The sequence below is a fragment of the Pagrus major genome, chromosome 10, assembly GCF_040436345.1.
Source record: "Pagrus major chromosome 10, Pma_NU_1.0".
NCBI classification, from domain to species: Eukaryota; Metazoa; Chordata; class Actinopteri; order Spariformes; family Sparidae; genus Pagrus; species Pagrus major.
The window spans coordinates 21,301,108-21,324,856 of NC_133224.1; the positions used below are offsets into that span (position 1 = coordinate 21,301,108).

Genomic DNA, 23,749 nt, shown 5'->3' on the forward strand with positions numbered 1-23,749 from the left:
TAGATGAGGAAATCAATACCAGCCTCATATCTGCCATGCTGCAGCTTGGCCTAGCTGAGCATAAATACTGGGGAAACGGCTAGTCTGGCTTGGTCTGAGTAGCAAAATCTGCATACCAGCATCTCTAAAGCTCAGCCATTAACACATTATGTCTTGCTTTTTCCGCTGAGCGGATTAAGGATTTGGTCTCATTGGGGACATGTTTCAGGGGAACTGTCCTTCACTGTCCAGATGACCACAGTTAATACACCCACAAGCATTCACTCTGCCAGAGCATCTTTGCAAAAGCTTCAGGGCTTCTGCTCTGTAGGTCTTAACTCTGCTTGGGGAGAAGTCACTCTGGGGATCAATGAAGTTTCACATTATTATTGTAACGTAATACAAGAAATATGGCTCATTGTGAGCATTCAGGATGACGACTTGGCTTACCGTTGCTATAATTCTTGGCTGTGGGCCAGTGGATTATAATCCTCCTCTCGAGGGACATACATTTTCAGAGTCATTATTCTTGCGACTCAAAATGGATTTGTGGGATGTATGCTGATCCAAGTGCAACTGTGTGGGGTGTGGAAATGGCTTAAGTGTTCCGAAGGAGGCAAATAAGGAGAAGGAAAACACTTCTAAACAAAAGGAGCATTACGTATTCAAGGTGGCAGTCGCAAAGATATAAAAAGCACAGCACTGCAGGCAGTGTAACAGTTAATATGATTACACAACACAAAACACCCACAATCTTGGCAAAATATACGTATCAATTGTGACCTGACGTAGAGTGCATAGTCTGACAGGAAACAGGCTCCCATCACTGTACGTATTGTTTCATCATGCTTCCTGCATGCACTTTTGTAACATTAACTGCTGATCCAACTCAACAGAGCTTGTTTTAGGCTGTTAAAAATGACTTCATTTTATGCCTAAAGTAAATGTAACCAAGATTTGGTTAGATGGATGAGATAATGTAAGTAGCTTTTTATTGAATGGGCTTTAAATCTAAGCAAACCAACCCTGACATAAATCACAAGTGGTGAAGGCAATGAGCACAATAAATCTAGGTTAATACATCATACTTTTATGGTAATACAAGAGAGATAAAGTGAGAACAAGATAAAAGCCGAGAGGAAATGGGATGCTGCATAGAAGATCTGCAATGTACGAGGAAGGAGAGACAGTTGGAGACAATAACATGCTAGAGAATTTCTTTTCTTGCTCCTCCTAAAAAGAGACATCGGAGAAGAGGAAAGGGGAGGTGGAGGAGGAGGAGAAAGTAATTAAGTATCTGAAGAGAGAACAGAAGGAAAGAGGAAAAAGTCCTCTCATCTCTCGGTTACGCTTTGATGGAGCAAGACAGATCCTGTGAAACAAAGTATGATTAAAAGAAAAACAAAAATTACACAGGAAGATTACATTGTTAAGGCCCCCCCCCCCCGAACACACACACAAAGAGTGAAATGGTGCGAATAGAGATATCCGCTGATTTACAGATATGTTTGTACTCAAACACATGCACAAGAGTCTAAAATCGCAAATAAATAAATAAGCAAGGACACAAACACACATGCAGGCTCAATTACATAAACATAAACACACATGCTCTCTCTCACCTACACACACACACACACACACACACACACACACACACACACATACACACACAGACACAAACACGCTTTTTATTCTTTGAGTCTTAACCACATCAACTGTCATCTGTCCCTTGTAAAAGCTTCTTATCTCTCGCACAAACTGGACCGACAGACGGGGAGAGAAAAGAAAAATTTGCAGGGGAAAACACTGAAGATAGCACTGTGGACAGTTAGAGAGGAGAGACTGGGAAGGAGAAGAAAAGGAGGAGAGAGAGAGATTGCAAGCAGAGGGAGAGGATTAGGGGAGATATAATGGGCTATAATCCTTTTCTATTGAGAGACTGATCCAAGAATCGCTGATGGGGTGTCAGTTTGAAAGAGCTATTTGTCCAAGCTATGAGTCTGCTTTTAGATGGCTTCTACCTTTAGCTGAAATGTCTCAGGCAAAACACAGAATAGCACTCGAGATAAGCTCTTTTTTCATGTGATTTCAGGAACAATCGTTTTAATTTTAGTGAAAAAGTTACATCACCAATCAAACACATAATTAACAACCATCTTTAAAGACATTTTGGCTACAATGGTAACATTTTAAGTGTATGAATTAGTTGTTGAATTAGTTGTAGTTGAATTTAATTAAATTAATTACACACAGGCGGGAGTCACATGTTCTGAACATATTCACATTACTTTTACAGTCCTGGTAACTTTGGAAGCCACATGTTAATGATAAAAATTGTCTTTTTACTTATTTTTTTCAATTATTAGAAATTGGGATGAAATGTAAAACATTTTGGAAGGACATTTGTATAATGCTGTAATGTAGTTTTCACAATTCAAAGATATTCTATTTCAGCCTTTCAGCTCCTTATCACAGAGGTGAGACGGCCATCTGCCAGAATAAACTTGCAATATAAAGCCATTGAAAGAGGGGATGTAGCTCAGTGGTAGAGCGCATGCTTTGCATGTATGAGGTCCTGGGATCAATCCCCAGCATCTCCATCTTTTATGCTCAAACTTCTTTATCATGTATTTTTCTGAGGAAGATGATAATTTGCTCTTCTGATGCATGGTAAGATATGGTTCACATTGTGGTTCAGTGCCAACATGCTGACTATCACAGAGCAGTGAACCTCTACGAGGAGTACACTGTCTGAGGAGCCTGGGTTTGTTTGTGTTGGTATGCGTGTGTATGAGGAATAATGTTTACCTCAGAGCTCAGAGCTGAACTGGAGAAGCAATAAAGGAGGTTATTGATGTGAAGCAGATGGGTGGAAGGCTGAAGGCTAGATCAATGACGGGATAATACACAACCTCCACAAGGCAAACTGTGTGGAAGGTATTTGAATAGGATAACGACAACTGAAACCTGGATTTTGGGACAGAATATGTGTGGATGGAATGACTATATTGTCACTTTGAGCAGCATTTGCAAACTAGGTATTTGAATGAAATAAACGCTTTGACAAAGCTGGGAAGGGATGTGAAAAAGACTATAACTGTTTGAATGAATATTTGTCAGAATATGATGATGAGGAATCAGATTTTGGCAGCCGTTTGAAAAGGATTTACAGTGAATTTTGAGAAGCATGCGTCATATGGATTTTCATAATACTGCACCTTATTATGAGGCAAATTAAAAAGAGAAAGGGGTTAAAAATACACACATGCACAATCACACACATTTGCCTACAGATTTAAATATTATGTAAAATACCAACGAAAGAGTATACATACAGTAATGGCACACAAAATGTTTGCACAGTCACATATACCGATGACATACATGTACATTACTTATGATGTGTTGTATAAGTTGTACATACTAGTTTAGAGCAGCTACTTTTGAAGGTGAGAACACAGTCAGTGGTGAGACGGGGAACAAAGACAGAAGTTATTGCTACAAGAGATTAATGAGCAGACGGCAGAAAATAAAATATTGCTTTTACAGGTAACACACAGGCAGCCACGTCCCCTGGTGAGTGGTAAACTCCAACTTAAAAAATGTGATGTGGAGGGTGAGGGAAAGTTCTATGTCAACACATATCTGTTGTTGTTCAGAACTTGAACCATGTTTTACCCCCACCCCTCCTCTCTCTTCTCTGAAAGCCAGCCACCTCTGCCAAGTGGTGCTGCCAACAGAGGTGATTGGTGTGGCTGAGCAAACACAGGCAGGTGTCGTTGTAGGAAGTGTATGTGGCTGTTTTTAGTTGGACAAAACCACTCAAAATAATCGACCTTCTGAAAAAGGCTTTTGACAGTTTCAGACGTTCCAAGGCAGGTGTGCAGCAGAGTATGTAACTAACTCAATGCACCAGATAGCCTGTTTATTGCTTAACATTTGCTCTTGTAATACTATTACTTCCAGTCCTGGTCATTTTGACAGAAGCTAAATGCACTTTCTACATTTTGTAAGCTGAGGATTCATAAAGACTATATAATAATAATATAACATTTTGGAATTCCCGCTGCTGACCAATAGCAAGCTATCTCGACACTGCTGACCTTTGAGAGCTGTTTTGCTTCATCAACTGCTGGAATAAGTTCCACCAGCAATGGTCTGCAGTAAGCAAGGAGTTGATTTGTACAAATATGACTTCTGAATTAACTGTCTGAACTTATTGTCATGTTAGCCGCCAAATTAGCTCAGCTTTCTTGCTTTGTGTAGCTTTAATTTTTATTTCAATAACTTTTTATTGAAGAAAATGGTGTACAATATTGAGCAAATTGCCGGGGGAAAGTAAAGAGAACAGCAGTGATTGAGGTAACAATTAGTCCACCAGATGCAGCAGTTCACCACTAGCTCTGTGACCACAGATAGGTGTCAACCTATAGGTGTTACTCACCATTCGCTCTTTTTACAGCTTGCAGTTTTTGAAATATTGTGCAGAGATCAGGATGCACAAAGGCTACATAATCAGAATGGGGTATACATTTTGAAGAGCCACTAAACTTAATTTCCCCTGAATCCCCTCTGAATCAGAATAAATTATTAAAGATTTTGGAAACAACTTAAAGAACCAGTATTTCAGAAGAGAGGAAAATCCGCGGCCTGCAACTTTAAACTTGTATATCATGAGCAGTGTGTAGGGGATGTAGCTCAGTGGTAGAGCGCATGCTTTGCATGTATGAGGTCCTGGGTTCAATCCCCAGCATCTCCATTTGTATTCATAATAGGGGTTATAGTTTGCATTTCTTAGATGAAGAAATAATAATTTGATTCATAAAACACACTAGTATGGGGATGTAGCTCAGTGGTGCTTGAAATTGACTAAGTGCAGTGAAACACAGCTGCAGGAAAAGTTACAAAAATAGTAAGTTTGCCTGAAGGCAGCCATCCATGAGAGGGCAGTGTTTTATATAAACAGGCGCTGACCCAATTTATTTAAGTGTACGCATGTTGCTCTCAATTTTAACATTCATAGAATGGAAGTCTATTTCCAGTGCTAATGGAAATCTAAGCCCAGTTAGCAAATTACCTAGTCCACTCAGGTTTGGTGAGTGTAACATCAGCAGTGGATAGACTTTTCTGAATCATTGCCTGAGACCACTATCATTAATAACATACTAAATGATGACATTTTCAGTGGTGTCACTTTCCATTACAAGAGTTCAAAATCAATGTGACTTGAAGCATTAGATGTTTATTGAGTCTACGGTGGCTCAGTATGATATAAAGATACTTCAGATATAAAAAACACGGTAGTCAAGTAAACTACATACAGTACTGTTTGTCAGGTATGGAGATGATTTTTTCAGAGAGAAGTGTCTCAGTGGAAATGTCTATTTTTGATGCTGGAACTACTTCTAAGCAGTGAAATCATTCATATTCAAACTCCTACTGTGATTCACTGATATTCGCAGCATTTATAGAATCAGAGATCTGCTTCAACAAGTCGATATTCAGGCAGCATCAGCTGCTGTTTCTGCTTCAGGGGCGACACAGTGCAGTCCTGAAATACTGTAAAGAAGTCATTGTGTGACTGGACAAGCCCATGTCCTACACAAAGATTGCGATATTCCTCAATAACCTCTTTGGATATCAGGTTGTGTTAATTAAAATCCAGCCTCCACTGTCTGCACAGGATTACAAAAGAAACAAAAATGCCACACACAGCAAAAGAAATTAAACTAATCACATATGATTATGATTAACATAAACAAACCTTAACATACAGTATATTTTATAGTATCTATCCCTGCTGGTGATGTATGCCTGGGAAGACACAACCTTTAAATGTTTTTCAAGGTAACACATCAGGCTCTCTCTTCCTTTCTAATTACAGTAGCATCTAAAATGGACTTTTATATTGGTTATCATTATAAAAAAAAAACTATGTACATAAGGTAAAACCTACTACTTTTTGTTGCAATTACATGAGTCACTAAGTGCCATCCATGCCTCCTCTATCATTCTAAAAAGCTTAACTCTCAAATTCAGACATGGTGTTCAGAGATGCCAAGCACAGCTCCTTTTCTTCAGCTGGATCTATTCTACCTTGCCTTTACATTTTATATTAAACAGGACCTGGCATGTTGGAGACAGCTAAATACTGTGTACGATGGCAAATCCAAACTTGAGCTACACAAACAATGAGTATTTTAATTCATTAAAATAATAATAATAAAGTTGCCGCCAGGCCCAAACTCTCACACTGACATCTTTAATACTTAAATTCAGAAATCTTGATATTTGATCTGACATGTATAGGGGATGTAGCTCAGTGGTAGAGCGCATGCTTTGCATGTATGAGGTCCTGGGTTCAATCCCCAGCATCTCCACTTATAGCCAAATAATGGAGAAACACAGCATTTCAGGTGATACAGCTCAAAAGTTCTCCACGTCCTGAAATCTATCTAGTTAAAAATGTGCTACGATGAGGACAAAGGCTTTTGACATGTACGAAGACAACATTTAAGCATCTTGTTCAAATCAAGGCACTGCTGGATATGATACTTCAGGCAAACACACAAATCACTCCAACTTTGCGTGATGGCACTCCTTAAGACGACATTTGCAATTAGATTTTTACGATGCGAGCTAAGACTGTAAGTCTTCTTGCTTCTGTAAAAGCCTTCTAATCTGAATATTGGATGATTGGTTGAAATATATTAAAGGGTAGCAGGACATGGGAAGCAGGTAAACAAAATATTTGTCACATTTCACCAAAAGACGTTTAACAAAAGAAAGAGTGAGAAAGCCTTCAGGGGAATTTCTGAAAAAATGAAAGAACAAATTCTCATCCATCTAACTTTTTTTCTTGTCTTGTTTTGTTTGAGAGACAGAGACAGAGAGAGAGAGAGAGAGAGATGCAGCTCAGGGGAGAAAGGTCCAGCTGTTCATGGGAGACAGTCAAACTGTAGTAATCTATCTCTGCAACTGCTCCAGACGGGAGCATGGGTGTGTCTCTGTATCTGCTTGGCTGCCTGTCACAGTGGGTGTCCTCTAGCGCAATAGCAATGACTTTGCAAAAATAACACATCTTACTCCCAAAGCAGATGCTTCTTTCTCGAACTTGTGATTCTGCCTCGAGAGTAAATATAAGTTTTGTCTGGTGTGTGTTTACATAACTGTGTGTACATATTGAACTTGTATTGTACAATTGTACCCACTGGGGTGTTATGCATGTTTAGAAATTGACATCAAGTGCCAAAGACTTTAAATAATGACTTGTGGAGACAGAGATATATGCTCCATGTCTTCCTGATGTATTCACATCAAAAACACACTTACACACACACAAAGCAGGAGCTGTCAGACAGACTTGGCAAGCTGGACAAGTGTTTGTATTTCTCTAGTCTGGAGGGAGTAAAGCATTAAACTGCTACGTCTGGCAGGAACTTCCTTTGGCGTGCAGAATAAATGGTGGACCAAATTCAATCATCCTGTTGTCTGCTCTATACTTGAACATCATCCTTTGAATTTTATGAGTAACATGGGTTAAGTCAAAAAGCAACAAAAGCTAACTGGTTAACTGGTTAGATTTAGATGTATCAGGGACTTGTGCATTTATTAGTTTTCATTAATAAAATACGATGAAATTGTTTGAAGGAAAGAATGGGGATGTAGCTCAGTGGTAGAGCGCCTGGGTTCAATCCCCAGCATCTCCATTCACACTGATAGTAGGGAGTTTTTCTTAACCCATTCTTGCAGGGAGAAGTGGACTCTATTATGCTGGATTCAGACTGCATAATATTTTTGTCTGTTACGATAGTCACTGTATCAGAATAGGCGATAAAGAGTTATTAATTCTTGGAGAAATGACAGACTAAACGTTGGTCCTTGACCAATCATGGCTTGCCACGATGTGTGTGATGTCATCAAGCAAGGTGGATCATACAATGATCCACCTTGCAGCACCCACAACAACATTGCTCTTTTGTGTTGCCATGTTTACAGTTGTGCAAGAGTGCTCTGTGTTCCTATTGGTCAATGACTGGAACATGTCATGAAACGTAAAAACACTCTCACATGCACCCTGATTGGGGATACCGCAATTCTCCAAACCCCAATTGGATTTGACTTTTGATTTTAAGGTCACAATTAGATTTGAACATTTTTTTTTCAGCACTGACAGCTAAGCCATTGTTAGACTATTGCATCTACATTTGTAAAGATCAATAGATGATTGTTTTTTAAGCCCTGTCAACTACCATTTACATTTTCATATAATTTTTTTAAAGGATGGGGGTTTCCTCCTGGTGTGTTTTTGCAGGTTAGAATTAGGCAGGTTCAAATATTATTCACAAAAAATAAAAAATTTGAAGTTCAAAAAATGCCACCCTTCTCGGTTTCAACAATAAACAAAAAATAAAAATGTTTGGTTTCTCAAATCCGTCAAGAGAAAACTATCTTCTCAAACAAATCAATAAAGTATCTCTTGCAATGTTCACTTCATTTCAGTTCTTCCCCCATGAGTTAACCCTCTTCCCTAACAAATGAAGGACGCTCTCAGAATTACCTCCAGTACCAGTCAGTCGATCGCCTTTGTTTTTTTTTCCACTTGGGGTGCACGCAAGTAGGTGGGAGTAGAGAGAAAAAACTACCAAAGAATTGCAGATCCTGCTTTTGATTTTGATAATTTATTTTAAAATCGTGACTGCCCTGTCATTGCAAGGAGTGAAAAGAATGTCATAATAAATGTCCGTTTCCATTCCCAGCACCTGATGTCTGTCGGATTGGGGTAGTATTGGAAATGGAAATAGTGAAGTCTGAATCCAGCACTAAAAACACATCAAACCTGTCCTGAATTGGGCCCATCAACATTAGAGATGTTAATCCCTGATTGTCACCGTTAGCAAAGGCTCCAGTCTGCAGTCTAGTTCCTAAATCTCTCACTAAAAAACCACAGAATTGCACTGAATAATTATCAAATACAAGTTCAGTTTCAGTGTCACCTCTACCCATGTATCCTCTTCGCAACTTTACATATTTCCAAATGTGATTGGTTGAAGACTTGTTTTGTTGGCAACTTTTTGGCAGTTTGGAGACAGGCTCTCCCAGAGCAAAGTTACAGCACAGATGGGGCAATATTTCACTGACTGGTAAGGACACACACATAGACACACCCACACACACACACAAAAACATAACGTCTGGCAGCTAAACACATATTTGGGTTAATGCCAGCACTACAGGCAGCCTCAGGTAATGTAAACCCATTGACTTGGCCTCAATCTCGCACTGGTCCAGAGGACATCTGCCTACCTACTGACACTGTTATCAACACCTATCTGTCACAGTCCCTGTCTCATCTTCTCCTCTATCACTTTGATCTACTATTTATTTTGTAATTAACCCTTTATCAGCTTGTCTCTGACTTTATCTTACTCTCTATCCCTCTGCTCCAACACAATGATTTTGTCTGCGAAAAGACAAGCATTGTTCCCTTCGCCCCTCTCTCTTCTGCATCCACTCCATCACCTCTACTTTCGTCTCTTCTTGTCATTGAGATCTGAGCATTCTTCGAAGTGATGGCTGTAAAGCCAACAGCTGTGACTTGACTACATTTAAATAATTGCATCAACAGAACATGCTGAGGGTTCAACAGACACTAAATACAGGGTGTCAACCCTCAAAAAAATATGTGCCCCCCCAACACACACACACACACACACACACACACACACACACACACACACACACACACACACACACACACACACACACACACACACAGAGTCAGTAGCAATCTTGTTTTGACGGATCACCCAAGCATCCCCATTTTTAAGATGCTGAGCTGCATCATTTCCTCTACTTTTACCAAACTCTGACCCCAATGTTATCATGGCAGAAAGACTATTCTGCTCTGTCTACTAGCAGGAGCCACATCCTTGGAGAATGCCCCATAAAAAAAGCACACTTACGTTTATGTTACCTTAGAGTAAAAAACTGTTACAACTACTGCTTTTTCCAGAAAATGTAAATCTAAATATCGAGACCGTGAAAATAATCATACTGGGAAACTTTGCAGTCTTTTTTAAAATGATATTTTTTGGGCACTTTTGTCTTTAAATGCACACTCGGTGTACAAAGGTTTGCCTGCCCTAAGAATGATGCTACTCTTGAGAAATGGTAAAAGTTCATGTTTGAATATATGTAGTAGCACCATTTCAGTTATTTGTTAATATTTAATATGGTTAATGAAGCTTACGAAAATCATATCAATGTTTAAGCATTATACATCAAACTGTCAAACATCTGCAACAGAGAGTTGCATTACTTACATAATTAATTGTGTCATTTCAACACAACTTTATATCTTAAGAAAAACAATGCATTTACATTTTTCCTCCTATGAATCTAAACAACTGAAGTGAGTAGTTATTTGTTGCTGACTGTCCCTAAGGTACTGCTGCATCCTGTGTGGGACAACTTGTTGAATCTGTTTCAGTCAACAGCTTGGCTGTTCAACTGTGAGGAAGCAAACCCCAAACCACCGGTGCAATAATCACCTCTGTCTCTGTCTCACTCTGCTCCTCTCGCTCTGTGACCCATTTCTCTATCTGCTCCCTGGTGCTCGACTGTACAATTATACAACAGGCAGGGGATTCAAGGATACACTGGTTGAGTTTCAACAAAAACAGGATGCTTATCAAGGCGTTGGCCTTTAAACACTTAGACACGTTAGTGCTTTTATACTTGGGAGATCCCTCATTGACCCAAAGCACTACCTCACACCTAACCTTAATCATCAAAACTACACTCTTAACCTCAACCCCATTCTGACCTTAACCTTCTATCGTTCACCATAAAACCAAGTCTGACTGTTAAAAAGCACTTTGCGGAACCAATTACAATAATGTCCTCAATATCAGGGTGTAAAACTCACATTGGTTCTTACAAAGATACACTTATGAGACCTCACAGCAGTGCTGCCGGTCATTATAAAATATGCTGCATCTCACTCACACACACGCACACAAGCAGTTTGAGCAAAACAACTGTCAGCTTTTTGAAAAATGAGGCATCTGCATAACTGTCCTCTTACTGATGTTTCTATCAAGTTGCTGCACTGTACTGTGTGCACATTTGTTCCTATTTTACTTGCCTTACACACACACACACACACACACACACACACACACATACAGTTATGTAACAACCATTCTTTATTCTAGAAAAGAGTTGTGACCCTCTTTCTTGCCATTAGATAAGTGAGTGGCAAAGATGAGAGACAAAAAGAGATTGAAAACCTTAGTCATGGCTTTTGCTCCAAGTCTCCCTTTGGTACAAAAATGGATACTCCACCCACTACTTATAATATACTGCACTCCATGGACTGACTGACACACATGCACGGACACACACACACACACACACACCCACACACACATACACACACACACACGAACACAGCTAAAATAAATAGTCTGGGGTTAAGTGAGACATATTTCCTTCAATCTCTCGCTCTCACAGAGTATTCCCACCCAGCATCTTAAACACACGGACATGATTAAGATTCCACAACGCACCCAGATCCCGGAGTATTCCCTACATAAACACTGCTTGCTAAATTTTAGCGTATTAGGCTTGGTATATTAGACACACTTCCCTTTTCAAAACATAAATTGCTTTACGAATTGAAACAATGGGTCAATGAGCCATTACATCCCACTGCTGATCAACAAAGTTCTGCTACAAACTCCCTCAGGGTTGTGTACATGATAATAAACTTGATAAATGATAAAGGAAATAAAAATTTGACTAACAAATGGAAATTCAAAGTCAAACAGAAGTATATCCCTGTATACCGTCATTTCTGAGCAGGTCTGTGGGTTACACCTTAAACAGCAGGTATCTGAAATCTTTGTTTAATACAATAAAAACACCCGGTCAAACTTTCATTAAGTGTGTGACATTCAAACACAATTTCAGGACCAATACTGGTATTCAGTAAGTCTGAAATCATACTGGCTAGACAGTTAAACTTCTTATCTTTGATTTAAGCCAGCTTCAGTTTCTAGCCAGATGATCTCTGAGGTCAACGTAGCTCTTGGATGCAGTACTGACCCCATTCCCTTTTCTCTGTTGGCCGATTCTTACAGAACTTCATCCAAAATGTTTGTGGTTTAACTGTGAGCAATTGCAGAGTCTGAAATATCATAAAAAGTACGCTTGTTTTCAAGCAAAAAGACTGTGTGGTCTCATATTTTTAAGGAGTTATCTTAAGGTCTGGTTGTTCTGTGACTTTTTAAAGACAAGCAACTTCAACAGGTTACACTGTGTGTATTAATGTGGCCAATTGGTTGCAGCAAACAATGAAAAGGGAAGATTAAAAAAAGTCAACTACTATGAGTATTTTGTATTATGTCAAGTTTTTGAGTCAAAACATTTTGTGTTTATGAGAAAAAGTAGAAAACTAAAGAAGATGCATATTCAAACTGACAATTCTGTTACACAAAAGGCAGAAAAACACCTATCAATAACATAGTTTGTGCCATCAATAACACTGTGTACGAAGATGTTTTCATGTTTTCTCCACTGTGGAATGAACCAGTTCTAATGAAACAGCTTTATGTGGAACATCAGCGGTCTAGCAGCACCACTGGTGTTGACATAATTAAGAGGGTGTAGGCCGATGTATCAGAGAGTTCAAGTGACAATTATGTTTCTCGTTGCTGTAAACACTTGGAGACACTGCGGACAAGTGATCTCGTCCCAGTGGCATAACAGCAGCTAAAACTTTTCCGGCCTCACTGTCATCAAACTGTGGTAACTACATAACCATGTCTCCAAGGCTCCATTCCAAATATTACTTTTTTCAATGGTACTGCTTTATCATTTGACACTGGAGAGTGACAGGAATAAGCATCACTATTATTAATCAGTGAATACAAAAGAGGAATTTGCACCAGAGGAGGTGCAGCAGGGACATGTAGCTCATGATTCCTGTAGATTTTCTTCTATACTTTTTTACTGTTGGACTAAATAAACATACACACATGATATGCTCATCACAATTTCTTCTCATTGTGACTGCATTTACAACCAAATAAATTTCCTGCACTGCTCTTTGCATTAAAGGATCCCCAAAACATCTAGCCAATAGCCTACCCTTTAGGCTTGCAACCCCTTAAATGATGCAAAGTCTGCTTGTAACCTATCATTACAGCAGTTAAAGATGCAGTCGGCAATTCTGGAAAAAGGTATTTGTTTGTTGAGGCTTGTTCCCACCCACCTAAATATTGAAACTTTAGGTTGGTGTACGATTGGTTGTTGGTGTTCAAGCCGAAAAACTGACAACCAATCATTGACACTCTGGGTTAATCTAGTTTCAGTGTTTGACCACCTGGGAACGAGACTCCAAAACATACTTTCTTTCTGCAGAATTGCCTCCTGCACCTTTGAAACTAAAGTTATTTTTTTATTTGAGGATGGTTTCATTTGAAACAATTTTAAACGTCCACTATTTCACAAATTGGAGATCTTCTTTTCTTTCTTGGAACTCCTGGAATGATCTGGTGGCCCCTAAGACTTTCCTTGAGGGGCCCCAGGGTGAGACACAAAAGGATGGTAAAGCAACATTAAACTGGAAGTCATCAGCTTTTAAACAACACAAACACGTCTTCCACACCGATGTGGTCATTCTTAACCTATATTCTATATATTTAGTTTGGCTGACAACAAAGAAACTAGACATCTACCTCAGTTTAACACTACAAAGTCTGGGATTTATTTTACAACACCCAGGTAGCTCTGTTATTGAAAGGCCAATGCAAACCAAGACTGGCTCCAGGGGGAACAAGGGAAAGGTTTAATTAAGGAGAACTGGGACAAATCCATAATATTTCACCTTAATATTATGTAAAAATAACAGAAAGGGGGCCAAGCTACAACCCTGGCAGGATTGCATAACTGACATAACTGTGTCAGGTGAGCTCAAACTCTCAACATCATTAGTAACATGTTTCCAACATCTCATGCACTTCTGAGAAAACTAAGTTGCAGTCAGTTACTCAACTGATACACTTAGTGGTTTAAAATCACGGAATAAATATTTCAAACGGTGCATAAATATTTTTACAGGAAAGACTTACACTTGCTCTCATTTTGTCTCTCCTCCCTCCTCCCTGTATGTTTTCCTTCTCTGTCTCCTCTTTTTCTCCCGTTCATTTATATCCAATCCTCACTGCACTCTCTACTTACTCAGACCACACCACTTGAACCTTCATGTAATTACAAAGAATGACATGTCATTATGAAATTAGTCTCTCTGCAAGGACTGGTAAATGTTTGGATTGTAGCCAAGTTGTGGAAATTGTGACATGTGTCTAGAATGTGTTGACTGTGGATATGTGGCAAAAAATGCAGCGTGATAAATGGGTCAACACTGCACAACTGAACTGAAGATGATTAAGAAAGCACAGGGGAAGAGCATGTGCAAAGTGAGGGGGAGGAAATAGATAGCAGACCTCCTTAAAGTAGTTTTGTTAATGCTAGTGTTTGCTTAGTCACAGCCACATGCACTGCAGTATATAAAAGCAGTGTGAGTGTGTTTGTTTTTACCAACCTCGCATGAACAGTACATGTGCTACTGTGTGATCCAGTGTGTTTTTGTGTCTGAAGGTTTCCTACCTTCAGTCTCAGCGTGCGTTGCCTCAGGTGATGGGTTGTCTTGGCTCCATTCTGCTGCACTATAAATCTGTACCACCAGGAGCCGCTTCAGTGACACCAGGTCAGCATCTTTGAGCCCCATCTCCAACTGGCGAACAACACCACGCCCCGGCTGGCTGGTCACCACAGTAACCTGTGAATATAAAGAAAAACGCCTCATTAGATCTGGAAGATAAAAGGGCTCAAGTAAGAAATATTTTACAGTGACATCCCTCAAAAGAAATAGATAGAATCAGTTAAAAGAAGAGAAAGAGCACCTCTTAACTCAACCATTAAAGCCAAACTGCTGGACCCAATAGGCACATGTAAAGGTGTCAGTATGTGTAAAATATGGTGCTTGTTGAATGGTTAAACAACTTATAAAATCCAACGTTAAATCGTGTCTCATCTCGCTCGTCCCTTGTCATTGGGGCTGTTATAACACTTAAAACAAGCTATAACGCTTCATAAGTGGTTGCGCAACTCTGTTCTGTTAAAACATACAAAATGCATTGAAAAGTGCACACAAAATTTCATTTGAAATTTGGACACAGTCGGTAGAGTAGTTACATTAAACTGCACAAAACGTTTGAACATTTGAAATATCCCTTTAAGTCACATAGATGTTCCAGCCCACAACTCTTTCCCAAAAGATCACTTCTGAATTGCGGGCATTACAAAAGATCAAGTTCTGTTTAAAGTTGTCATATCTTCAAAAGAACAGGCCACAACAACACCACAGCAAAGCATTCTTTGCGGGTGACTGTTGTGTTTCTCTTGTAGTTTGGGGACATGAAATGCCGTAAATTACTGTAACTAAATTAAACACATGATGTCAGAACGACTGTCCCTGTCCCAGTGAAGCAAGTTCCCACCCTAACAGAAAAGTGGCATGCCTTATGTTGTAATGACACAACTCTACACTTACACATACTATGAACACTATGTTTCCTGAGAAAAAAATGCAGCTTTGACTAACCTCTTGCCTTATGATGTGTAATTTTAATGTTTCCTGTAACTGAGCTATCATTATCTCACACGTTATTGCATCCCATGAGAACAAAACCACTGTTAATGCACTGTAAAATGTATTTTTTACTTATCCATTATTTTGTAATGAAGATTTCTGCAGAAGATTTACGCAAAATACAACTTCTTAAGTGATCACTATGTGATGATGGACAGAGATTAAATTAGTTTTCTGTTGCAGTTGCATGTGTAATAGGGTGAACACAGATAAACTAATGTTAGACTGATGTTGAACACCCTACTGAATCACATTAACAGTAGCAGTAAATGAAGACTATAATGGGTTTATTAATGGGGTCTGCTCTCTGCTTCCTGCTGTTTGGCCATATGTAGAGGCCTGAAGCACATCATCAATGCTAGAAACCTATATGAATGAAAACGCGTATTGTATTAGTGGAACAGCAACACACACACTGCTTAGTGTCCCTCGGCCACGTAATAGTGCTATTCATATCTGCTGCTGTCGGAAACAGTGACTCTTAGTGTAATCATCTGCCCAGAGCTTCTTAATAAAGCTGGTTGGATTTGAGAAATCCTCATCAACAACTCCGAGCCTTGTACCCGGAGGACATGATGTTCAAATTTAACAAGAAGGACAGTGACTGGCTCATTTCTCAGTTGGCTCCCCAAATGGTCTGCGTTTAAATCTAACAAATGAGACCATTTCAGTAATGTCAGCTAATATTCCTGTTCCCCCACACAAAAGCTGTATTTGTGTCCGAAGTTTTGAAGCTGGAACATGTACTAATAATTAGCCCCGAGCTGGCTTTGAATTACATAACATAAATAGGCATTAATAGTTCTATTAAATGTCAAAGCTATGGTCTTAAATCGATGTCAACAACTACATCCACTAGAACCACAATGAAGTGATGTAAATCAGCAAGTTGAAACAACTTAGACCAGGACTAGCCTTGAAACAATTTTACCCAACACTGAACAAATGTAAATGTAGCTCAGAAATGGTTTCTGTACTTGAGGGGTTTGCCATTTGAATGTGATAGCTGATTGGATATTCTAGCAGGAAGGTACTGAGAGCTGATGCTTTACAGGTGGCTCATCAGCAGATGAATAGAGCCCATTTGCAGCATTTCAAATGTACACAAGCTGGTTTTAAGCGGACTGTCTCTGATATAAGATGTCAAGAGTTCTCAGCCACTAAGAGGAACTGTTAACAAAGATTTTTTAAGATGTTAAAAATGCTAATTAGAATCCCAATTCAATATGTTTTTGCAGCTGCTAAATACACTAAATTGGACATGAAGAGAGCTCATTTATCAAATATAAGTGGAGCCTCTTCCCTACATGAAGTACAAAGTTTGAACATCAAAGGGGTCTATTCAGTCCCAGCTAGTCAGCAGCTGACGATATGCTCCTTCATATTGGATCTGTAGGGACAGAAACAGACACATATTTTGGGGAAATGACTTATATATACAATCAGACACGGGGATGTAGCTCAGTGGTAGAGCGCATGCTTCGCATGTATGAGGTCCTGGGTTCAATCCCCAGCATCTCCATTTCTTATGGTACTGTGCTACAACCGCTTCACATGTACAATGACAATGATAATTGTTAAAGCAGTGCATCATGAATAAATGTAAGGCTTTGTCACAATAACATAAATCGACGAGTACTCTAACAATACTAATCTAAGTTGGCTCCCAATTTTCTCTTCATGTGGTCTTCAAAATGGAGGTCAGATGATGTTATTATTTTCCAGGTAGTATTTAGGGGCTCTGTTCAAATCATAGTAATCATTCAACCCTTCTTCAGTGGACTACATTGAAAACATCTAAATTGTGGATGCAGCTGAATTAAAAGACAGCAAAGATGACCACAGAGCAGGAGAGGCCAGAAAAGAGGTGCAACGAGCTGAGACTCAGCAGAGTAACCGGGTGTATCTACATCTTCCCAGATCTTAGCAGATGATGCTCAATTTTGTTGTTTTTCCAACTGGAATTGAATTGAAAGACTTGACCATTTTTTCATTGTTTAGATGTTACCATATGGATAGAGATCTTTATAAAACACTAGTGCCAACGTGTTGTTTTCACATGTAAATCAAGTTCTCAAAATGAGCTGGTCTATTGTGGGCACCCACCCAACTCTGTCATAGAGCTAGAGGTGTGTAAGTTTCATGGGGATGTAGCTCAGTGGTAGAGCGCATGCTTTGCATGTATGAGGTCCTGGGTTCAATCCCCAGCATCTCCACTTTTGAAAGCCACTAGTACAGACGTGATACTTAAGTAAAGTCTGTAACATTAAGTGATCAGACCATGGCTGAATCCAAGTGTCCACCCTCTCGACTTGGGAATTGAGCCCACGTGGACTTGAAGTCTTGTGTGTTCCCGTAATATGCACCCATAAGCAGACTTGCTGGAGATCTAAAGAGAGCCCCGTGGGTACCTGATGAATTATGGGTTTGGACAGCCATCAGCACTCACAAAGTCTGTAAGAGCAGTGAGGTCCACACATTTTGATTCAATTTCTTGTTGTGCTGGTTGTGCATATTAAGGGTCTATCTATGCTCACCTCCACAGATGTGTTATTGCCGGCCTGGTTTCCTGTACAGGTATGTCTGATGTACTGTTTATACTGTTGCAGACTGTCCAGCACCGCCTGTCGCAGCAGCTCACCTACTCTGGCTGCTCCTCTGATACAACCTTCACCTGGAATAGACCTCAGCTCCTCGACGCAGGAACGCAGCCTGGCCAGGTTAGCACGAACCTGCTGAAAATCGAGATGGACAGAGAAGAAAAAGGAATACTAGTGAGAGATCTCTGGGATGATAGAAAACAATAAAGTGAAGCAGGGTGAGAGGAAGAACATGACAAACCAATAACGGATCTTCAAACTACTTCTCCTTCATCTTTCTTACCACAAATGGCAGTAGACATTCCTGCTGCCTGCTGATGGCATACAGGCTGAGTAGTGGGATCCTACAGGGTCCATCCAGACTACAGGCCAGGGACAGGAAGTTATCCAGAGCATCACAGAACACCGCACAAGTCTCTGACCACCAGGGTGGCAGTGCCTCCACGATCAGGACCCTTGCTGGTTGCCGCGGAAATGAGGAGGACCAGTAAACCAAGTTCCCAGAGTTGGAGGAACCTGCTGGCCTCTTTCTGTTGTCCACGGACATCTGAAAACAGCACACACAAAATACAAGTGTTCAATGACAAAGAAATTAGAGAAAAGCATAACAAATGTTTTTAAGGAAAAATGTAATCCCAAATAAATGTTCTCATGTGCACATCTATCAAAAGTGAAAGCCAAGAGGAGGAAAACCAGTAATTACCAAAATTAGCAAAAAAATATAGACATGATAACAAACCATTGCCCTGTAACAGTAATCAGCTCATGGAGTGAACAACATTAAAGAACTTAAGCTGTATTCATAAACACAAGCGTTGAGCACCACTGTAAATAGAACATGAATAAAGAGGCTTTGATAAACATGGAATATTATGTAAGAATCTAGGTTATAAATGGCCCGGTTATCGCATAACTCAGTGTCTTTCCCTGACTTCTGAGGAGCCTAATGTGAAAATGGCTGAAAAATGAGAATCAATTTGGAGGCCAGAAAGTGGAACTCTGCTGTAAGGCATATGTAAAGTAGACAACATAGTTTCCTGAGGAACAAATTCTCCCTGAAGTGGACAAACGTTGTAAGAGTTTATTGTGCACAGAGTGTCCTCGCTTTCTGGTGAATGAATAAAGACTGTTAACTTGTTTATCATTACTTACAGCCCTCTGATCTATTAATGACATTGCAGCTAACTTTTGACAGCCAACTTGCAGTAGGGCTGTCAAAAGTCCACTTAAAAAGAGCCTCATGCAGTCATGATGCAATGATTAGACTATCACAGAAACTCTGATGATTCTTGTGGAAAAATGGGTCATTACAGCAGCACAAAGTAAAACAAGACGGATAAAATGGAGCATATGCAAAGCACTGTAGTTACTAATAGTATTGTTTCAATGTTAATATGGCGCCTGCAACTAGCAACCAAAGTGACATCTCCATATTGTTTTATCTGATCAACAGTTCAAAATCCAAAGCTACTTAATTTCTAATGATATAAAAGAAAAAAACAGCAAGCCCTCACATCTGAGAGACTGGAACCAGCAGATGTTTGGTATTTTTTGCTTGGAAATGCCTCAAACAATTATTTAACGATCAGAAATGTTGGTAATTGTTTTTTTGTCAACTGATGAACAGAGTAATTGTTCCAGCACTAGTTAATATTCACATCTGAGCTAGACCTCAAGGCTTTTTATTAGACACAAGTTTTCGATAGGGGTGGAAATCATAGAGTAACTGATGACATGATTCACCACGTTAGCCATGTTAAAGATAGCATCATGACAGCGATTCTGCGATAATCTATACATTGCAAGACAATCATCTAACGATACATCAATATCTGTACTGAAGTAACTGAAGAATACAAAGTACCCCTAAAAGGCAAAAGGCAGGAGTTATGCATTTATCTGTCAGATTCACAAAATTTGACGTGAATGAGACAAAACGGTGTTAAAAAAAAGTGCAGAGTCTTAGCTAAGTGCCTCTTTAACACACACACGCTGACTGCAACTTGTCCATGTCCATGTGTGACATCATTTGGATGGCAAATAACCATAAACTGGCAAAAGGCTGAACTGCCAGAAGCAGAACAGTTCTGGAGTTAAAATGTTTAAAGGAAGGATAAGCTTACAGAAGTTTACACCACAATGAGTGATGAAGTAAAACCCTTTACCTCATCAATGTGTATCAGGGGAAAATTGCATCGCTTTTTTCCTTTTAACAGCTACACAAGCATCATCAGATGGAAAGGGCCTGTCTGTGTCAGTGTAAAACAGCAAGAGTCCCTCATGGAGGATGTGGCCAGAGAGATAGAGAGGGGAAAACCCGTCACGCTTCACAGAGTCAATCACACCATCTGAAACCCTGTCATTCTCAGTCTTTTTGTGTCTGATCACTCACATCATCATTACTGGAGGGAAACCCCTCATTTAGCAAAACCAATGACCCTCTATTCTGTCACATATCAGTACAATTAGTCATTTCATTTCCACACCTCAGTGGGCGAGAACAGAAAGGACCACTGAGTGTGAGGAAAAAGCTGAAACACGAAACAAGATGCCAGATTAGCCTACACAAGACAATGATACAGGTTTTGGGGGCTTTTTCATAGCGGACATTATCATAGCAGTAGACCTGAATACAGCATATATATCAATACCTTTGATCTCTACCCAATACCTCAACCATTTGTGTATATTTAGCTAAATATTCTAGCTCTGAGTCCAAGGTTTGGGTACTGCATTGCAGAGGACTTACAGAGGACAATTTTGTTTACAAATTCCCCTTCGTATTTGAGTGGTGAATTAATTTAACGGTGAATGGAATATTTCTGCTTCCTGTCATCATGTTGCCATAAATCTGCCAACGGGCCTGCCTTACATCACTTGTCTGTCTCAATGTTTAAACACACATACACACACAGTCATACTAGCCTGCCGATGCCCACAATCAAACTAAGACACTGAGGCACCAACAGAACCATACCAGACAAGATTTAAACTTGAAATACAAGCAGAAATAACAACACGCCCCATGGAAAACACCTGAAGGCTTGGACTACTCTTATCAGAGCAGAAGCCATCGACAGAACTAATCCCCTCCGATCGAAAGCTGAGCTCTGAGCGCTCTTTATCATCCGAGCACTTAAATCCACTGTCCTGAAACCCTGCTCTGTTCTGATCTTCACAGAGAAGGCCTATTTTACCGGCAATAAAGGGCATATTGTGTGAAAGTGAGTGTGCCGTTTGATCTTCTGCCCTTCTCATCTGTCTCTGACTCAGTTCGCCTCTTCTAAGCATAATTCTGTCCTCCTCACCACCCAGATCATACATCTTTCCCCGTCACCCCCCATCACCACCTTTGATCTCGCATCATCTCTCAGACCTCTCTCTGTGTAAACATAAACAAAATCCATCAGTTTCAGTCCAACAGCAAAACAATTTAACTTCTGTTTACCACACCAGTCAATGTTTAAACACACATACACACACAGTCATACTGGCCTGCTGATGCCCACAATTATCCTTAAACATAATCTGCTGGATAATTATCCTGAAACATAATCTGCTGGATTTCTTCCCTGGCATAAATACATCATACACCAAAGCAGTACCTGTAAACTACGTACATTTTCTAAATCTCCCTTACAGTTCAGGCACCTGTACCTGTGTGAATGCTAGGTTTATCCACCAGCATCAGAGTCAAGTTCAGTTAAAGTTAAAAGTGTGCATAAATTGTTACAAAAATTGTAAGATTAAAGTTTTAAAAAAGGTTTTAAAACAAGCAGCAAAAGCTGTGGTTGGATTCTTCTGACAAGAGACTGTGTGGCAAGAAATATTAGCTATTAGCTAACGTAACACTACCTCTATGGCTTTCAAAAGCTAAATACTAACTTACGTAACCTACATGTATACATACATGCAGTCAGATAAGATAAAATCAGTTGAATTAGCTGTTATTTTCATTTTCAGCTGACTTTAGCTAACCGGAGTTACATTGTAGCTATCTGTTAGCTAGTAGCTTACCTTAGCTTACCCCCTCCTCCTCAGTTAGCTTCTGCTGGAATAACTTTAGCTAGTGGTGTATAAAAATAACGCTAGTGAAAGGGAATATTCTTGAAAGTATCTAAAAAGAAAGTTTTGACAAGCTACGGACAAAGCAAACCTCACTGTTTCCTTCCTAACGCCAGCTAGTGCTAACAGCAGGCTAACTACCTGTAACGTTCAGTTAGTGGTCACGCGCAGCCTGTCTGCTGCCTCCGCCTTGTCCGCTCAGTGGCGCGAGGACCATCACTCAAGCGTAATGCCAAAGATTGTTTATTGGCAAGATGAGTCACTCCATCCCTCAAAAAGACTTTTGTTAAACACACTATGAAACTCCTTCCTGTCTCATCTAATGTTGAGAGTTGAGTCAACACTAAATAATTCAATAATAATTGAAGTAATACGGGTGCGTATATATACGTGCAGGCATATGCAATAAAAGTCAAATGAAATGTGTCGCATTATTTTTGGGGACCAAAAATATTCACAAAATAAAAATTCAGATATGTCAATGAATAAAATGAATAAAATAAATAATGAATAAAGTGAAACACATAAATATTCCAATATACTTAACTAATTATGAGTACTGTATACACAAGGACATCTTGAGCATCTGCTATATCTTTAAAGAGACCAAGAAGCACCGAAAAACAAACAACATCAACTCTCTTGATGTTAGAAAACAAAAAATCAACAAGTTTATTTGAAAAACTTTTGCATCTTGTCCTGCCCTCCTTCCATGTGTTTATTTCTATTCATTATTTGTAGTTGAATAGAGAAAAAAGAGAAATGAGGGCCCAAGTGCAGGAACCCAGGGACAGAGTGAGCGACTGATATGGAAATGTGTTCCTGATGGTCCGTCTGCTCGAGTGCTTGGTCCGTGTATTGGTGTGCGTATGTGTGTGTGTGTGTGTGAGAGAGAGAGAGAGACAGACCTTCCAGGCCATGAGGGCACAATCAAGATAAAAGAAATACGATATGTGATTTTTGATGAGTGTGTGTGTGTTGTCTGTGTGTGTGTCTGTGTATGAAGGGGTTTTATAATGTGCTGTGGTCTGTGTAAGAGGCTTTGGTGGATGCTGGGTTGGGAAATGGGAGCTGACTGATGCGTAGTCACATAGGTTTTTTGACTGTGACTCCCAAGCTCACACACACGCGCGCGTACACACACAACATGTTACTGTGTCGGGCCGTATGAGATTGATATGAAGTATTTTGGAACGCACACATCTGCTTATGGGAGATAAGATGAGGTTTACCAACTTCTGCCAGCGCTATGTACCTGGCAAAATCATTTCCAGATGAATTTGTGCCCAGTGGAGATTATGATTTCAAAGCATAGCCTGTGTGTGTGTGTGTGTGTGTGTGTGTGTGTGTGTGTGTGTGTGTGTGTGTGTGTGTGTGTGTG

At 39.8% G+C, this 23,749-nt stretch overlaps 1 protein-coding gene and 5 non-coding genes across 6 annotated transcripts in view; 5 read left to right on the top strand and 1 right to left on the bottom strand.

Moving 5' to 3' along the window:
- m1ap (meiosis 1 associated protein) overlaps positions 1 to 18,900 on the bottom strand; it is a 37,949-nt gene extending 19,049 nt beyond the window's left edge. Inside the window, exons 1-3 of the mRNA XM_073475677.1 lie at positions 18,587 to 18,900; positions 18,241 to 18,438; positions 14,659 to 14,830 (exon numbers count right to left, since the gene is read on the bottom strand). Coding sequence (XP_073331778.1) covers positions 14,659 to 14,830; positions 18,241 to 18,438; positions 18,587 to 18,850 — 634 coding nt within the window. The 5' untranslated portion in view covers positions 18,851 to 18,900. The remainder of the gene's footprint in view (positions 1 to 14,658; positions 14,831 to 18,240; positions 18,439 to 18,586) is intronic.
- On the top strand, positions 2,511 to 2,582 carry trnaa-ugc (transfer RNA alanine (anticodon UGC)). The gene has a single exon. It is a non-coding gene; the product is annotated as a tRNA-Ala (tRNA).
- On the top strand, positions 4,670 to 4,741 carry trnaa-ugc (transfer RNA alanine (anticodon UGC)). Its single transcript has one exon. It is a non-coding gene; the product is annotated as a tRNA-Ala (tRNA).
- Positions 6,291 to 6,362, top strand: trnaa-ugc (transfer RNA alanine (anticodon UGC)). Its single transcript has one exon. It is a non-coding gene; the product is annotated as a tRNA-Ala (tRNA).
- trnaa-cgc (transfer RNA alanine (anticodon CGC)) lies at positions 17,154 to 17,225 on the top strand. The gene has a single exon. It is a non-coding gene; the product is annotated as a tRNA-Ala (tRNA).
- Positions 17,848 to 17,919, top strand: trnaa-ugc (transfer RNA alanine (anticodon UGC)). The gene has a single exon. It is a non-coding gene; the product is annotated as a tRNA-Ala (tRNA).
- Positions 18,901 to 23,749: the final 4,849 nt, after the last annotated feature.